The sequence below is a fragment of the Solanum stenotomum genome, unplaced genomic scaffold, assembly GCF_019186545.1.
Source record: "Solanum stenotomum isolate F172 unplaced genomic scaffold, ASM1918654v1 scaffold4105, whole genome shotgun sequence".
NCBI classification, from domain to species: domain Eukaryota; kingdom Viridiplantae; phylum Streptophyta; class Magnoliopsida; order Solanales; family Solanaceae; genus Solanum; species Solanum stenotomum.
Genome location: NW_026035066.1, coordinates 99,012 through 112,954, shown reverse-complemented (window position 1 = coordinate 112,954; position 13,943 = coordinate 99,012). Strand labels below are relative to the sequence as shown.

At 29.9% G+C, this 13,943-nt stretch overlaps 3 protein-coding genes and 1 pseudogene across 6 annotated transcripts; 1 reads left to right on the top strand and 3 right to left on the bottom strand.

The window, feature by feature from the left end:
- The first annotated feature begins 556 nt into the window (after positions 1-556).
- On the top strand, positions 557-5,597 carry LOC125852700 (glycolipid transfer protein 3-like). Of its 4 annotated transcripts, none has more exons than XM_049532415.1 (6): positions 557-844; positions 980-1,035; positions 2,195-2,331; positions 3,000-3,135; positions 4,980-5,123; positions 5,245-5,597. In XM_049532415.1, the coding sequence occupies exons 1-6, from the start codon at positions 625-627 to the stop codon at positions 5,278-5,280; spliced, it is 729 nt and encodes a 242-aa protein (XP_049388372.1). In that variant the 5' UTR covers positions 557-624; the 3' UTR covers positions 5,281-5,597. The 4 variants fall into 4 exon arrangements, with proteins under 4 accessions (XP_049388372.1, XP_049388373.1, XP_049388371.1 ...); XM_049532416.1 differs by lacking the exon at positions 4,980-5,123 and adding an exon at positions 3,523-3,666 and having other exon boundaries at positions 564-844; positions 5,245-5,596; XM_049532414.1 differs by lacking the exons at positions 4,980-5,123; positions 5,245-5,597 and adding exons at positions 3,523-3,666; positions 3,788-4,011 and having other exon boundaries at positions 568-844.
- Positions 5,598-6,118: 521 nt separating this feature from the next.
- LOC125852696 (endoglucanase 21-like) lies at positions 6,119-7,213 on the bottom strand. The gene is made up of 3 exons (XM_049532408.1): positions 7,012-7,213; positions 6,750-6,931; positions 6,119-6,487 (listed from the first exon to the last, which is right to left on the bottom strand). The coding sequence occupies exons 1-3, from the start codon at positions 7,211-7,213 to the stop codon at positions 6,119-6,121; spliced, it is 753 nt and encodes a 250-aa protein (XP_049388365.1).
- Positions 7,214-7,301: 88 nt separating this feature from the next.
- LOC125852705 (endoglucanase 9-like) lies at positions 7,302-8,759 on the bottom strand (annotated as a pseudogene).
- Positions 8,760-10,162: 1,403 nt separating this feature from the next.
- On the bottom strand, positions 10,163-13,510 carry LOC125852703 (pathogen-related protein-like). Its single transcript, XM_049532421.1, has 4 exons — positions 13,312-13,510; positions 12,870-13,002; positions 10,528-10,829; positions 10,163-10,426 (listed from the first exon to the last, which is right to left on the bottom strand). The coding sequence occupies exons 1-4, from the start codon at positions 13,447-13,449 to the stop codon at positions 10,307-10,309; spliced, it is 693 nt and encodes a 230-aa protein (XP_049388378.1). The 5' UTR covers positions 13,450-13,510; the 3' UTR covers positions 10,163-10,306.
- Between the last annotated feature and the right edge of the window lie 433 nt (positions 13,511-13,943).

Below are 13,943 nucleotides of genomic sequence, written 5' to 3'. Positions count from 1 at the left end.
ATTTTTCTTTTCATCTCTTTCGATATTCATTTTGAATCTTAAATTATAATATAATTAAATTCATATGTAAGGCAAGAGAAAACATATACTTCCTCCATTCCCTTTTTACTTCTTATATTGTATTTTTAAAAAAAAATTAATTTAACTAACTTTTAAAGTTAAATGAGATTACATTAATTTAATATTTTAAAACAAAAATTTAGATATTAAAAAATTAAATAAAAAGAACTATAAGTTGCAATTTTGTTCATATCAATATGATAAAAAAAAATACATTATAAAATATTAATCAAAATTCATATTGTTTGGCTCTAAAAAGGAAGAGAAAAAATAGTACCTATTATAAGGACAGAAATTGACTAAGTCAGAATTATAACTTTATGAGCTCTGAATTTTATAGAACGATTTCAAATGCTCCCAACACTTTGAGTGCCGTTGAAAAGAATATTTCTTAGAGCAAAAAAATAATATTGTTAGTAAAATATTTTAGTCATGTGACGATAACAATGACCAAAACAGCTGGTGAACATATTTTTTAAATTTGGTAATTAATATTTAACAAGTTTTGTCACTATATATATCTAAGATGAAGTGGTCAGAGAAGAAAGTGTAGAATTTGATGAAATGAAGAGAAGAAGAGATATGGAAGTAGAGTCAACAGAAATAACAATTGGTATTGAAGAACTATCTATGATGAAGTTCATCAAAGTCAAATTAATTAAACATGATCAACAACAAACTGCTGCTAATCTTGTTGCTAATCATGATGATGATAAAGATTATAATTATCATATTCCTACTATGCCTTTTCTCTCTATCTCCAATTTGGTCCTTCAAGTTCTTGGTTAGTACTACAATATTCCCTTTTTTTTTTTTTTTCCTTTTTGTAATTCTAATGATTCTTGAAAGTTTGGATAATTTTTGTGGTTTTGGTTTGTTATTAATTGTTGTTTTGTTGTGAAATCATGATGATTTGAAGATAAGATAGGGCCGACAATGGCTGTGTTGAGACAAGACATATTTCAAAATATCCAGGTAAGTACAATCATACGTCTACTTCATCCATTTAAAAAAGATTGACTTAATTTGATTTGAAACAAAGTTTAAAAAAATAAAAATTTTGTGATTCTAAATTAAAGTTATGTCAAATATATCAAAATATCTTTTATTCTTGTGATCTTAAACATGCCACGTGAAAAGTTAAAGTTAGAGTGTTGCCAGAAAAGAAAACGGGTCATTCTTTTTTAATCAGACTAAAAAGAAAATTATGTCAATTTTTTTGAAACGGAGAAAATAATACTTTTTTCGTCTCAATTTATTCATCATACTTTTTATTTTGATTTATCTCAATCTCAATTTCAATTTCGATATCACAAATTTAGAATTATGAGATTTATTATATTATATATATTTTTAATTTAATATAATAAAATTAAAAAAAAAATTCATATTCATACAAACTAAAACACTTAAATAGAAACGAAGAGAGTAATACTTTTGTAAATGAAGACTTTTTGAACATGCAAATCAAAGATATGATCGAGTGATAGTTATCACTTATCGTAATAACTATTATTTCAAAAATCATCTTTTCTTCTGGATTTTAACTTTTTTTTAATAAAAAAAATTCTTATAATATTAATGGAGTGATTTATAATGTTTGTTGTATGGAGTAATTTTATTTTTTTTTTGTACTACGTGGATAAAGTTGTAAGGTATTTTCATATGGTATGTGTAAAACACACGATTTGGATTTTAATTATGGGCCCCCAACGTACATAATTACTGGTAGCTTCATGAAGCCTGATGCTGCCAAAATTTCTTCATCTTGACTTTTTATGGATAAATTGATGTTTTAAGTACTACTATACTTTGACTATTTTAATTTCGTAAATACTTTTCCACTAATATAAATACCGAATAATAGCTTTTAACTTATTAAAGTTTAAACACGTATAGGAACAATAATAGTCACATAGTAGTGTTTTCAGTTTCTTTATGAGAAATTAAAACACTAAAGCTCTTATGATTTTTATCCACTTTATTCGATTGTTACATTATATTACATTACACCATTACGTGCATACTTTTGCCCTTCTTTGTTTGTTTCTAATACGTCATTGTACATATTAATTTTAGTTTCTTGTTTTTAACATTTACTTATATAGTTTATGTTTGTATATCAAATGTATAGAAATTGGAAAAGGTGCATGATTCAGACCCTGCTCTCTACTCAAATATGGTTGAGATATTAAAGAAAGAGATACTTAGTGAAGGCAAAGGAACAAAGTGTTCTAACACTTGTTGCAAAGCTCTTCTTTGGCTCACCAGGTAAATTAACACTTTGCATATTTTCACTTTCTTTATATTTTTTTTGCTTTTGGGTAGGACCCATTCAAGGTAGCATTTTCTTATTTCATATTTAGGGCTCGAATATGAAACCTCTAATTAAGGAAAGAACAACCTCATCCACTACGTACCCCACATCTTTCGGTGGTCACTTTCTTTCTATTCACCAAGTATTTAGAGAAGGTTCTTATAATTAAGGAGAACTAATTAATAAAATTTAATTAATCAAATATTATAGACACAAAATATAAATGGATGTAGAAAATTAGTAAAAACAACTTATAAAGTATTATGTTTTGAACCTATAAATCCTAGATAATGAAATCAGTTAAGATAATTTAAACTCATCAAATTTAAAATTCTTGATCCGTCTCTCTGATTTATATTTACGTGAATGTATGTATTTCTAAAAATTAGGATGGAATACTAGTGTTAGTTCATGAGTTTACTTTAAAGAGTGTAAATAATATGCACTACCAGTGTATATAACTTTTACTACTTCATCATATCATCAGTACCTGTTATGATAGATAACATGTTTTATTTCAGATATCCTTTGAATGACTCGATAATGTAAAAAAATGTTTATATTGACGATGTAAAAATTGGTTTGAAGTTAGTATTTTAGAATATTGGATATATACTTGCAGATCCTTGGATTTCACCTTAGCATTGTTACAACTACTGGCGGATGATTTAGAGAGGAACATGGTGCAAGCTGTTCAAGAATCTTACACTAACACCCTTAAGCCATGGCATGGATGGATCTCTTCAGCTGCCTTCAAGGTCATTTTCTTCTTTTTTTTCTATATTCAATTTTTACTATTCACATGAATTATGAGTATAGGGAAAGTCACCAACTAGTTTACCAACATGGTTAAAATATACATTGATAGTGTGTATACATTGTGAATAGATATGTATATACACAATGTATACATACTGTACATATTTTATAAACTAGTTGGCCGAACTGTTTAGGATCGTAACTATCCCAAAAATATACACTACTTATGTATAAAATATGTGTATTATATGTGTGTGTTTATATATACACACACATTAGTATACTCAAAAAAAGTTCAGGCTATTATTTTGATGGCCGCTATATAGTGTAAAAATATGTTATTAAGCTATTTTATGTGAACATTAAACAAAAAAATTATTCTGCAGGTAGCACTAAAGCTAGTGCCAGATAGCTATGGATTAATCACAATTCTGAAGGGAAAAGATAAAAATAACGATGATTTCAAGAAGGAATTGCGTACCTTCATTTCACTATTGGCACCTTTGTTAAAAGAAATTCACGACGTTTTGGTAAGATCGATCTCAATATAATTTATTTTATAATTATATTTAACTCTACACTAATAATGATCCAATAAGAATTATTTTCCTCTTAATTCTGCTAATTGTTTATTTAACCTTTATTTTGTAGGGTGCATATGGTCTTGATAGGTTAAAATCTACTTGAAGATGAAAATGTGACAAGCTAGCTGTAAATATAACTTTTTTTAAAAAGTTTTCTAACCATTATCCTTTTTTTGCTTGTTATGTAAAATATACACCCAAGTTCAGTTATGTGAACGTACACTTCATTTGGTACATATCTACGTACTTGTAAGCACCAAAATGGGATGTGTAACTTTTATTCTAATTCGCGATTATAAGTTTAGATTGTGTGGTTTGATGTAAACACCAGGTACATGTAAGTAATGCACCTGGTGTTTGCATCAAACGATTTAATATAAGACGTGTCTTGCATATATAAACTTTTTAACTGCTTATTAGTTATAGAATTGATGTAACTATTTGTGCTTATGAACCTTTTAGAGCCCGTTTGGATTGACTTAAAAAAGTAGCTTTTAAGTCAAAAATAAAAGGTCAAACTGATACGACTTTTAAGTCAAAAATTAAAAAGTAGGGGGAGACCTACTTTTGGTTTCTGACTTATTTTAAGTCATTTTTTACCTTGTCAAACACTTCGTAACTTATTTTAAGTTGTTTTTGACTTATTTTAAGTTATTTTTTATATTTGTCAAACACTTCCAGAAGTCAAAAATTGACTTAAAAGTAGGTTTGACCAACTTTTAAGCCAATCCAAACACACTCTTAATTATCTAAACAATGTCAAGAAACTACTATTTCCTTTGTTTCAATTTGTTAGTCTGTTTTTTACTTGACACGAAATTTAAGAAAGTAAAAATGACTTTTGAATGTTGTGGTTTCAAACTAAAGATATATAGAATATACCAAAATGTCGTTTACGCTAAGATTTCAAACGTGTCATGTGAAAAGTTGGTGGGAAGAATATTTGAAATGACTTTCGAACCATCACACGGATTCCGACCCAAATACCGTAAGAACAGAATGGAAAGGCAAAAAAGGATTCTATGCGCAGACGTGAAAGCTCTATCAATAGAAAGATTCTAGCTTCTTTTTTTTTTTTAGAGAGGAATGATTCCCTCATCTAGAACCACCAATTAAAGAGTTCTCTAAACAAGAAAAATGTATTTTTTTAAAAAAAGGGACTATTTTAGGGAAAGTTAGAAAACAAATTAAAACGGAGGGAGTAAGAGTAACTGGTTACTGCNTTTATGTGAACATTAAACAAAAAAATTATTCTGCAGGTAGCACTAAAGCTAGTGCCAGATAGCTATGGATTAATCACAATTCTGAAGGGAAAAGATAAAAATAACGATGATTTCAAGAAGGAATTGCGTACCTTCATTTCACTATTGGCACCTTTGTTAAAAGAAATTCACGACGTTTTGGTAAGATCGATCTCAATATAATTTATTTTATAATTATATTTAACTCTACACTAATAATGATCCAATAAGAATTATTTTCCTCTTAATTCTGCTAATTGTTTATTTAACCTTTATTTTGTAGGGTGCATATGGTCTTGATAGGTTAAAATCTACTTGAAGATGAAAATGTGACAAGCTAGCTGTAAATATAACTTTTTTTAAAAAGTTTTCTAACCATTATCCTTTTTTTGCTTGTTATGTAAAATATACACCCAAGTTCAGTTATGTGAACGTACACTTCATTTGGTACATATCTACGTACTTGTAAGCACCAAAATGGGATGTGTACCTTTTATTCTAATTCGCGATTATAAGATTAGATTGTGTGGTTTGATGTAAACACCAGGTACTAATGCACCCGGTGTTTGCATCAAACGATTTAATATAAGACGTGTCTTGCATATATAAACTTTTTTACTGCTTAGTTATAGAATTGATGCAACTATTTGTGCTTATGAACCTTTTAATTAATTATCTAAACAATGTCAAGAAACTACTATTTCCTTCATTTCAATTTGTTAGTCTGTTTTTTACTTGACACGAAATTTAAGAAAGTAAAAATGACTTTTGAATGTTGTGGTTTCAAACTAAAGATATATAGAATATACCAAAATGTCGTTTACACTAAGATTTCAAACGTGTCATGTGAAAAGTTGGTGCGAAGAATATTTGAAATGACTTTTGAACCATCACACAAATTTCGACCCAAATACCGTAAGAACAAAATGGAAGGGCAAAAAAGGATTCTATGCGCAGACGTGAAAGCTCTATCAATAGAAAGATTCTAGCTTCTTCTTTTTTTTAGAGAGGAATGATTCCCTCGTCTGAGAACCGCCAATTAAAGAATTCTCTTAACAAGAAACATGTATTCTTTTTTAAAACGGACTATTTTAGGGAAAGTTAGAAAAACAAATTGAAACAGAGGGAGTAAGAGTAACTAGTTACTGCCTTTCTACTCAAGACACTTCTTTTACATTTTCAAACATACCATGCTTGTCTATTCCTAAATTACCTAAAGAAGATGCAGTAGGAGGATCATGAAGTGCAACCAGTGCTGCTACAAGCCCAGCATTGCTTGCTATAGTTGGCTCTGTGAACCATGACTTAATTCTTTTGTCCGAAAAAACGTCATCCTTATTTGGTCCTGCAACCATTGCTCCAAATATGGTATTTGGATTCTCCCTTCTTGAATTGAGCCATTGACTCCCTTCTGAACAATCACGTCGTTCACCATCCCAAGGGATCGATGCAGCTTGATGATAGGTGTTACCATATCCAACTACATAACTCGTTTTCAAAGGGTTATCACCTAGTATGTAATTCACCTGTGACAAATTTAATTAAGACACAAACTTAGGCCTTTTTATATCAAGTAACTATGCTAGTGAAATGCATACAATATGTAGAAGTTATGAACTTAAAATTTGATGATCGAGTCAATTTCATGATTATAAGTTCATTCCATAGTAGACCAGGCATCAGGAATAGTGTTGTATGCATTCTAATTATAAGAAGGTGTAGCCTCATAAAGATACGCGGCGAAAATTGGTACTTTTTTGAGGGGTAGTCCTTAATAAGAATTATCACCTGTGATAGTGAGAATTGTTTTAAACTTTCCGAGGAAAAGACAGAATCAGAATCAGAACACCTTCTGCTTGGTGTACGCAAAAGCTGGAGATAGTCACTATACAATTTGCTAAGAAAAGAAGACGTTGCAGCATACTGGAGTAGTGCTGCATCAGTACTTGGCTTTAAAAGGATTAGTCCACCTTAAATGCATCAATTTTTAATGTCTTAAGTTATGAATAGCAAAAAAAGGAACAATGTATAACTGATATTGAGACATCACCTGCTGTTTTGCTGTACTTTGTATCAGAAGTATACGAATACATGAGCAAATCAATATTGTTCGTTGATGATATAAACGAAGACTCATATGGATAACCAAGATCCCGGAAGTACCTAATCCTTGTTAGCAGTATCAATATAACAGTAGTAAGTTTCAGTCTTAAGATGAAATGCATACAACAAAAAACATTATTTCTCATCATGTTTTTGTGCCAAGTTACCGATATAGCAGTAATCTTGTTGTTCCAAACTTCCAATCAAAAACGCCTTCATCAGAGGCTACCTGTTGCTTTACAGCTGAGGCAAAGTTTTCTGTTGCATCCTTAAGGTAAGTTTTGTTACCTGCAGCAAAAAACAACCAAAGTCCACCCCAAACCAATTCATCTTTGTAACTAGTTGAGTTATAAAATTGCCTAGCATGTCCTCCACACTCATCATTCGTCGTGTACTTTCCTTTCTTCGCTGTTCTATTTGCAAGAATGAACAATTCCTCTGCTGTTTTCACCAATTCCTCTGAAATGTCCTTATCTTCTTTCAATAATAATGATGCAGCTGGCAATGCTGCTACCATTTCCCCTGCTAAGTCTGAAGCAGTACTAATGTCACAAACCGAAACAAGCCTTGGGTAATTCATGTCTTCTGGCCTTTGCCAACAAGTTAGATCATTCTCAGCATTTGAATTATTCCCTCCAACCTGAAATGAGAAATCAACAAAAGATTGAAACTTTTATCCGAAAATATTATGTCCAAAATACATCCGAACTATCACTTTTTTGCGAGTTTCACACTCCAACTAACAGCGATTCCTTTTTCCTACCTGAACTATCACCATCTATGTACTAAAATAAGCCTAGTTGAATATACGGTGACAGTTAAGGTTGGAAAAGGGAACAACTGATTTGGCCTAGTCATCTTCGCGGTGTGTTTTAATACACATATGGGTGATAAATCAGATAGGAAAAGAGAACAATTGACAGTTGAGATGTGAAACTCATGAAAAAGTGATAGTTCATGTATGTTTTCGATGATTAACTCAAAATAGTCTTGAATTCAGATTCTTGATTAGTACCTGAGAGTAGATTCTAGCTGAAGAATTATTTGGAGGAACAAAGAGTTTAAACAAATATAGTGAACTAAACTTTATATTATTTCCAGCATCATAAAAACCACCAACAAGATCTAAATCCTTCTCATTGCTCTTCCCATCATTCATCCCTGAATCCCCTCTAAACCTTATCAAACTATTCTCCATAAATTGCCCCGCTGCACGAATAAAAAAAGATCATTTAACCAACCACCAAAAAAGGAAACAGGGGAAGGAAGTCATAAACATAAAAGATAAAGTATAAAATTGTATGTACTATACATTTCTGTGCATCAAAGAAGAGAAGAGCTTTGTTAAGAGCAAGAGTGATATTATGGGAAGAGTCATGATGATGTTTTCTTGGATGATAAAAATTCTTAAGAAGAATAAGAGAAGGTATAATGAGGATTATCAAGGCTGATACAACGACGAATCATTTGAAATGGATTTTATTTTTAACAAATAGGTTAAAATCAATAGATTTTGAAAATCTTGATTGTAAAGACTCGAAATTTTCATTTAAAGATGCTTTAGGGAGGAGATTGAAGTCCAATTCTATCGAGTTCCAACGATTGGCAGAAGGAAGAAGGCGACCGGCCTCAGATATTGTATGAACATATTGAACAGAATTGAACTTTTCTGAGTTTGACATAGTTTAGTTTTTGTTAAGTTTATGAAAGAAAATGTTGCATTTGAAAAATGAAATGAACATGATGTTTTACATTCCCTATGTATGATGTAGCTGGAAAGTATATAGTTGTATATTACAACCTTAATTATGTCTTTGTATTTTTGCAGGTATTCTTTTTCTGTTAGTGCTAGCTGGCTTTGGCATCTTCATTGTATAGTTAGTTATTTTTTAACTAATTAGAAAGTCAAGGCTGAAAAAAAAATACAAGAAGAAATGAAAAAAGAAAATTTCATGCCAAAGATCTTTGTTAATAAAAACAAGTACTAAGAAATAATTGAGGCCTGCAGAATTGGAGTAGAGGGCTAGGAACAAACAAATAGGGAAAATTATGATGTTGTATTAAAGATCAAATAAATAATTAAGACGGTTTGTTTTTTAATATTTGAAATGTATAAAATTTATCTTTTCAAAATATTTAATAAATATAAAATTTATCTACTACTATATCAGTATAATATTTTTAAAAATTATATAGAGGTGGATGATGGTGGTGATGATTTTGGTTACGAGTGTCAATTGGAGATGGTGTTGGTTGATAGTGTTGTTGTGGATAGAATGGTGATGGTTGCTGCTAGTAGTGGTTGATGGTGGAAATTGGTGTTGGTAACAAATGGTTGTGGTGGATGATAATGGTGTCAGTGGTTTACATTATATAATGGTAATTGGTGCTGATGATTATCTGTAGTGATTGGTGGAAGTTGTTTTAATGATGGTTTTGTGGTGATAATTATAAATGGTGGATAGTGATGGTGATAACTGATTGTAGCTATTGACAACAATGGTTGATATGAATGAGGATGATGATCATCGTGGGTTATGAATGATGATAGTTGATAACAATGTGCAATGATTGTGATAATTGATAGTGATAAGCGATGACAATAACAGTGGATTGATGGAATTAATGAACTACCATCTCTAGAAATATTTGAATAGACATCTCAAATTAGAGTTTAAGACTTTGTTACATATTTTAATCATTAATAACCATTAAATGGTTGTAACATCAAAAAATCAAATGCACTTGATGGTTAAAATTTGAATTATATTAAAAACTAGACCTAAATGATTTGATTAAAATTAAGACATTTATTAAGCGTAATCAATGAGACCTTAAACATTTATTAGATCCATTTAGGGGTTGTCAAAAACAAATTTAATAATTAAGATTAAGATCTTAAAATCAAATGAATTTAATGATTGCAATCAAAATTATAAGATTAAAATTTTTATCAACATAAATGAGACCTAAAGAGCTCCTCTTCTTTAATTTAAATACTAAATTGCATAAACAGTACTACAAGTACTAACAATCTTTCACAAGCTAAGTATAAAAGATAATTAAATGTATAAAACTTGTCGTCAAAGAGAAAAAAATATCATAGAACGTGAGTACTTTTTATTTGAAATATTATACAAACCATGTGCTTCAAAGGTAAGCTACACATTTTTAGTAAAATAATAAAACATAACCACATACATCTTGTAAATAAGCAACATTTTGCTAGTAATAATTTCTTCTTATTTCATAAAAGGACATGCTGAAGCAACATTGCTTTCTCCTTTCACAAGTCCTCCAAGCAATTCTCCTCTATCAAAAAACATCTCTGCCTTTATAATCTTGTTACTCTCTTTATCCAACTGTTTCAACAAATTAACATTTAATTATATATTTCACAAAATGTATATAAAATTAAAAAAAAATAAAAATAAAGAAATGTAGATGGTTTTTTGTTAATTACTTCAAATGTGCCAATTCCAAAGAGCTCAATAAGTTGTCCAGTTGGAGCATGTCCTTTAAATGGACCATCCATGTAACCCCAATGCCTAAATCTGTAAACAATTCCTGGTGGTCCTGAATAAACATGGAGGATTTCGATCGCGAATCCTCGTAAAAATATCGATCTGAAAAGATTTTGTGACGATTCAAATGTTTCATCGTCAGGATTGTAGAGTCGAACATTTTCTGGTAATGAAGTTTGTAGGAATATATTGTAGCTACCACCAAGCTTTGCAGATTCTGCTGGTGTCAAGCCCTTTCGGCCTGTAAAATTCTTTATACTGTCAGCGTAAGTTAAATTCAAAATGCATTATAGGGGGAATATGTTTTCCTAATTGGTCATGGCTTTGAAAGCAGTAATAAAGGGAAAAGGAGAAAAAGAAAAAGATTAATGTTTCATGCATGAGAATAGCATTCTTTTTTAATAAGAAATAAAGTCATAGATTTAGGGTGTTTTTGGTATTAAGGAAAATGTTTTTTGGTGTTTGATAAATAAGCATAATAGCTTTTTTCTTCATAATCTAAGAAAATAATGTGAGAAGAGCGGTGGTGGGCAGATGCGGAGCTAGGATTTCAGGCCCGTGGGTTCTAAATTTTAAAAAGAACAACGATCTTAAAAATCACAAAACACAAATTTTATTAATGAGATGTTAATCATGTTTGAAAATATTACCTTAGATATTTTTATTGTAAAAACTTGATTAATAATATGAAGATTTGAGTAATTTATTTTCAAGTTATAAAATATTGTTATTAAAAAATGAATAACTTTTTAAATATAAATTTTGAACATTTTTACTATAATTTTTCTAAGTGAGATTAAAATTATTAGATTCACCATTAATATTTTGGCACCAACATCTATTTTACTAGTTTACCTTGAACCATTATTGCCTTCAAAAGTTAAAATTTCGAAAAGCAAACAACAGTTATTTTAACATAATCAATTATCAATATGTGGGATAACCTTAGAATCAAAGATTAAAAATTAATTTTTGAATAGATAATTAAACAATGTAAAAGAAAACAAATAAGAAAAAGATTAAAAAAGGAGAGGCGAGAGTACATAGTACATACCGGAGGACAAAGGTCGGATGGTAGCAGTCACATTAACAATAAAAGTCAGAACCATAACTTTTAAAAATAAAAATTTGGGTCAAAGTTTTTTTGAACCTCTAAGTAGATATCAATGGTTAGATATTGTTTTAGAGTATGACACAAACACTATTTTTCTGTTTATTTTCATTTACTGATTTTCTTTTTTTTTTTTAAAAAAAATAAAAATAAATATGTAAACCTACTTATGTTATTATCTTTAGGTTAGAAATTAATTCCAAAAACACTTTTTTCATTTACCATTCTGTTATTTTTAAAAAAATTTATATAAACCTACGTTTGTTTTCATTTACCGATTTTTTTTTTAAAAAAATAAATAAATATATAAACCTTCTTATGTTATTATCTTTAAGGTTAGAAATTAATTTCAAAAACACTTTTTTCATTTACCATTCTGTTTTTTTAATTTTTTTTTTTATATAAACCTATGTATGTCTTTATACGCGGTATGTTAGAAAGTAATTCCAAAAATACAGTGACTGGGTGCACAAAAACCACTGGGCTACACACCTCACTATGCTTGTGGGTTCGCAGTAAATTTATATGTACTTTATATTTGATATTTTAATACGAATACTAGATCTACAGAAAAGTCAATGAGTTCGTCCGAACCCCCTTCTGCTATAGTAGTTCCACCCCTGGTGGTGGGGTGGGATGTGCTGGAGAATAGGTAGGAGACAAATAAGTGTGGAATGTCAGTGTGAAGCTAGAAATCCGATTATAAATTCGATCGAACTTAGTAACTTTTACTCAATTAGAATAGTTCATACTTGTATCAAGAAATTTATTAAAGGTATATAACTATTAGATTCAAAATTTAATTATAGCCACTTAAAAAAGATTATTTAAATATATACAATATTATATTCCCAGTGGACATGGACCATCCAACTCAAATGAATTGGTGATTCACGTTTTGTGTTTGTCTATTGAAGAAAAATAAAATGGAAGACTTCTTTACTCGTCATTCTCAAATTCAAAATCCATAAAAAAAATCGCTCTACCTCTAATTGTACTTATGAAACTTCTTTTCTAAACTCATTTTCCTCATCTTTTTAAGAAAAAAATATCCCAAGAAAATAAATTTCCAAAAATTTACCAAACATGAAAAAGTTGTAACAATATATTTTTCTCTGTACCAAATATACCCTTAGGAAAGAGTAAAGAGAAATTGTGAGAGATGTGTACCATTGATACTAATTGTAAACTTGTTTGGATCCATAGTTTTGAGCTCATTTGGATCTGCCTTATGGACTATTTCCATTTCCCAAGTCTTCAATAGCCTTTGCACTTTCTCTTCAACTGATCCTTCAGCCCATACCTAAACATTTAAAACAGTAAATCCACTATATATTATAATGTTAAAAATTCTAAATTTTGGTACTAATAATTGATCTGATTTTTCTTTAAAGAGGGTAAAACAAAACACATGAAGTAATTAATAAGGTTCGTAATTGTGGAACTGCTTCACCCATAATCAAAGGTTTCGTGTTCGAACCCTGGACATGGAAAAAAAAGCACTCAGGCCCTGCAGTGGGCAATCAGGATTTGTCGGAGCTCCAGGCTCCAAACATCGAGTGGAAAACCAGGCAAAAAAAAAGATGACTAAAAAAAGAAGAAGAGAACATACATTAGTTCTTTCTTGTTCAAAGAGCTTATCAACAACATCATAACTAGGAGGTCCATTTCTCCATTTGGTGTTTTTGAGCTCTTCATCACTTAAGTAGTCTCTGTATTTATTTCCCCCTCCTACTATTGAACTTGCCATTTTGATTAAATTTGATGATAACTAAATGAACCCTTCAAAGGAGCTTTTATAGATCAGAAACCTAACGGTAATACTAATTATCACGTCTTTATATTTGACTAAAATAATCAGACGCAAAGTCAGAATTTTAATTTTATGGATTCTGAATTATTAGAACGGTGGTTTAAGTGCTAAAAATTGGGTTCCAGATTTAATTTAATACGTATACACATTGTAATGAATTATTTAACGTAAATATATTATTTGAACAAAAGTTACTGAATTCGATTAAATCTATAGTATGCTTCTACCAATGCCGCCCATGCTTGGCTTAAGGTAGTCAAATAGAAAAACATATTTTATGGAAGTGTCGTGGAAATAACATGTACTGAAATTCAAAATAGGATATTTTATTGACCATTCCATCGTTGATGTGTTAACATATATCTAAGTTTTTAAGAGATGTCTTCTTACAATGAAACACCATATAATATCTAAGTTTAGGAGTTTCTAGG

Bases quoted from the DNA above. Each gene is read 5' to 3' on its own strand.
- LOC125852700 (XM_049532415.1), top strand. From the start codon at position 625: ATGAAGAGAAGAAGAGATATGGAAGTAGAGTCAACAGAAATAACAATT. The intron at 845-979 runs GTTAGTACTACA...GATGATTTGAAG, and splicing joins TTTGGTCCTTCAAGTTCTTG to ATAAGATAGGGCCGACAATG. The intron at 2,332-2,999 runs GTAAATTAACAC...ATATACTTGCAG, and splicing joins GCTCTTCTTTGGCTCACCAG to ATCCTTGGATTTCACCTTAG.
- LOC125852696 (XM_049532408.1), bottom strand. From the start codon at position 7,213: ATGATGAGAAATAATGTTTTTTGTTGTATGCATTTCATCTTAAGACTG. The intron at 6,932-7,011 runs GTGATGTCTCAA...GATGCATTTAAG, and splicing joins AAAGTACAGCAAAACAGCAG to GTGGACTAATCCTTTTAAAG. The intron at 6,488-6,749 runs GTGATAATTCTT...AATTTGTCACAG, and splicing joins AACAATTCTCACTATCACAG to GTGAATTACATACTAGGTGA.
- LOC125852703 (XM_049532421.1), bottom strand. From the start codon at position 13,449: ATGGCAAGTTCAATAGTAGGAGGGGGAAATAAATACAGAGACTACTTA. The intron at 13,003-13,311 runs GTATGTTCTCTT...TTAAATGTTTAG, and splicing joins TTGAACAAGAAAGAACTAAT to GTATGGGCTGAAGGATCAGT. The intron at 10,830-12,869 runs GTACACATCTCT...AGAATTTTACAG, and splicing joins GTTTACAATTAGTATCAATG to GCCGAAAGGGCTTGACACCA.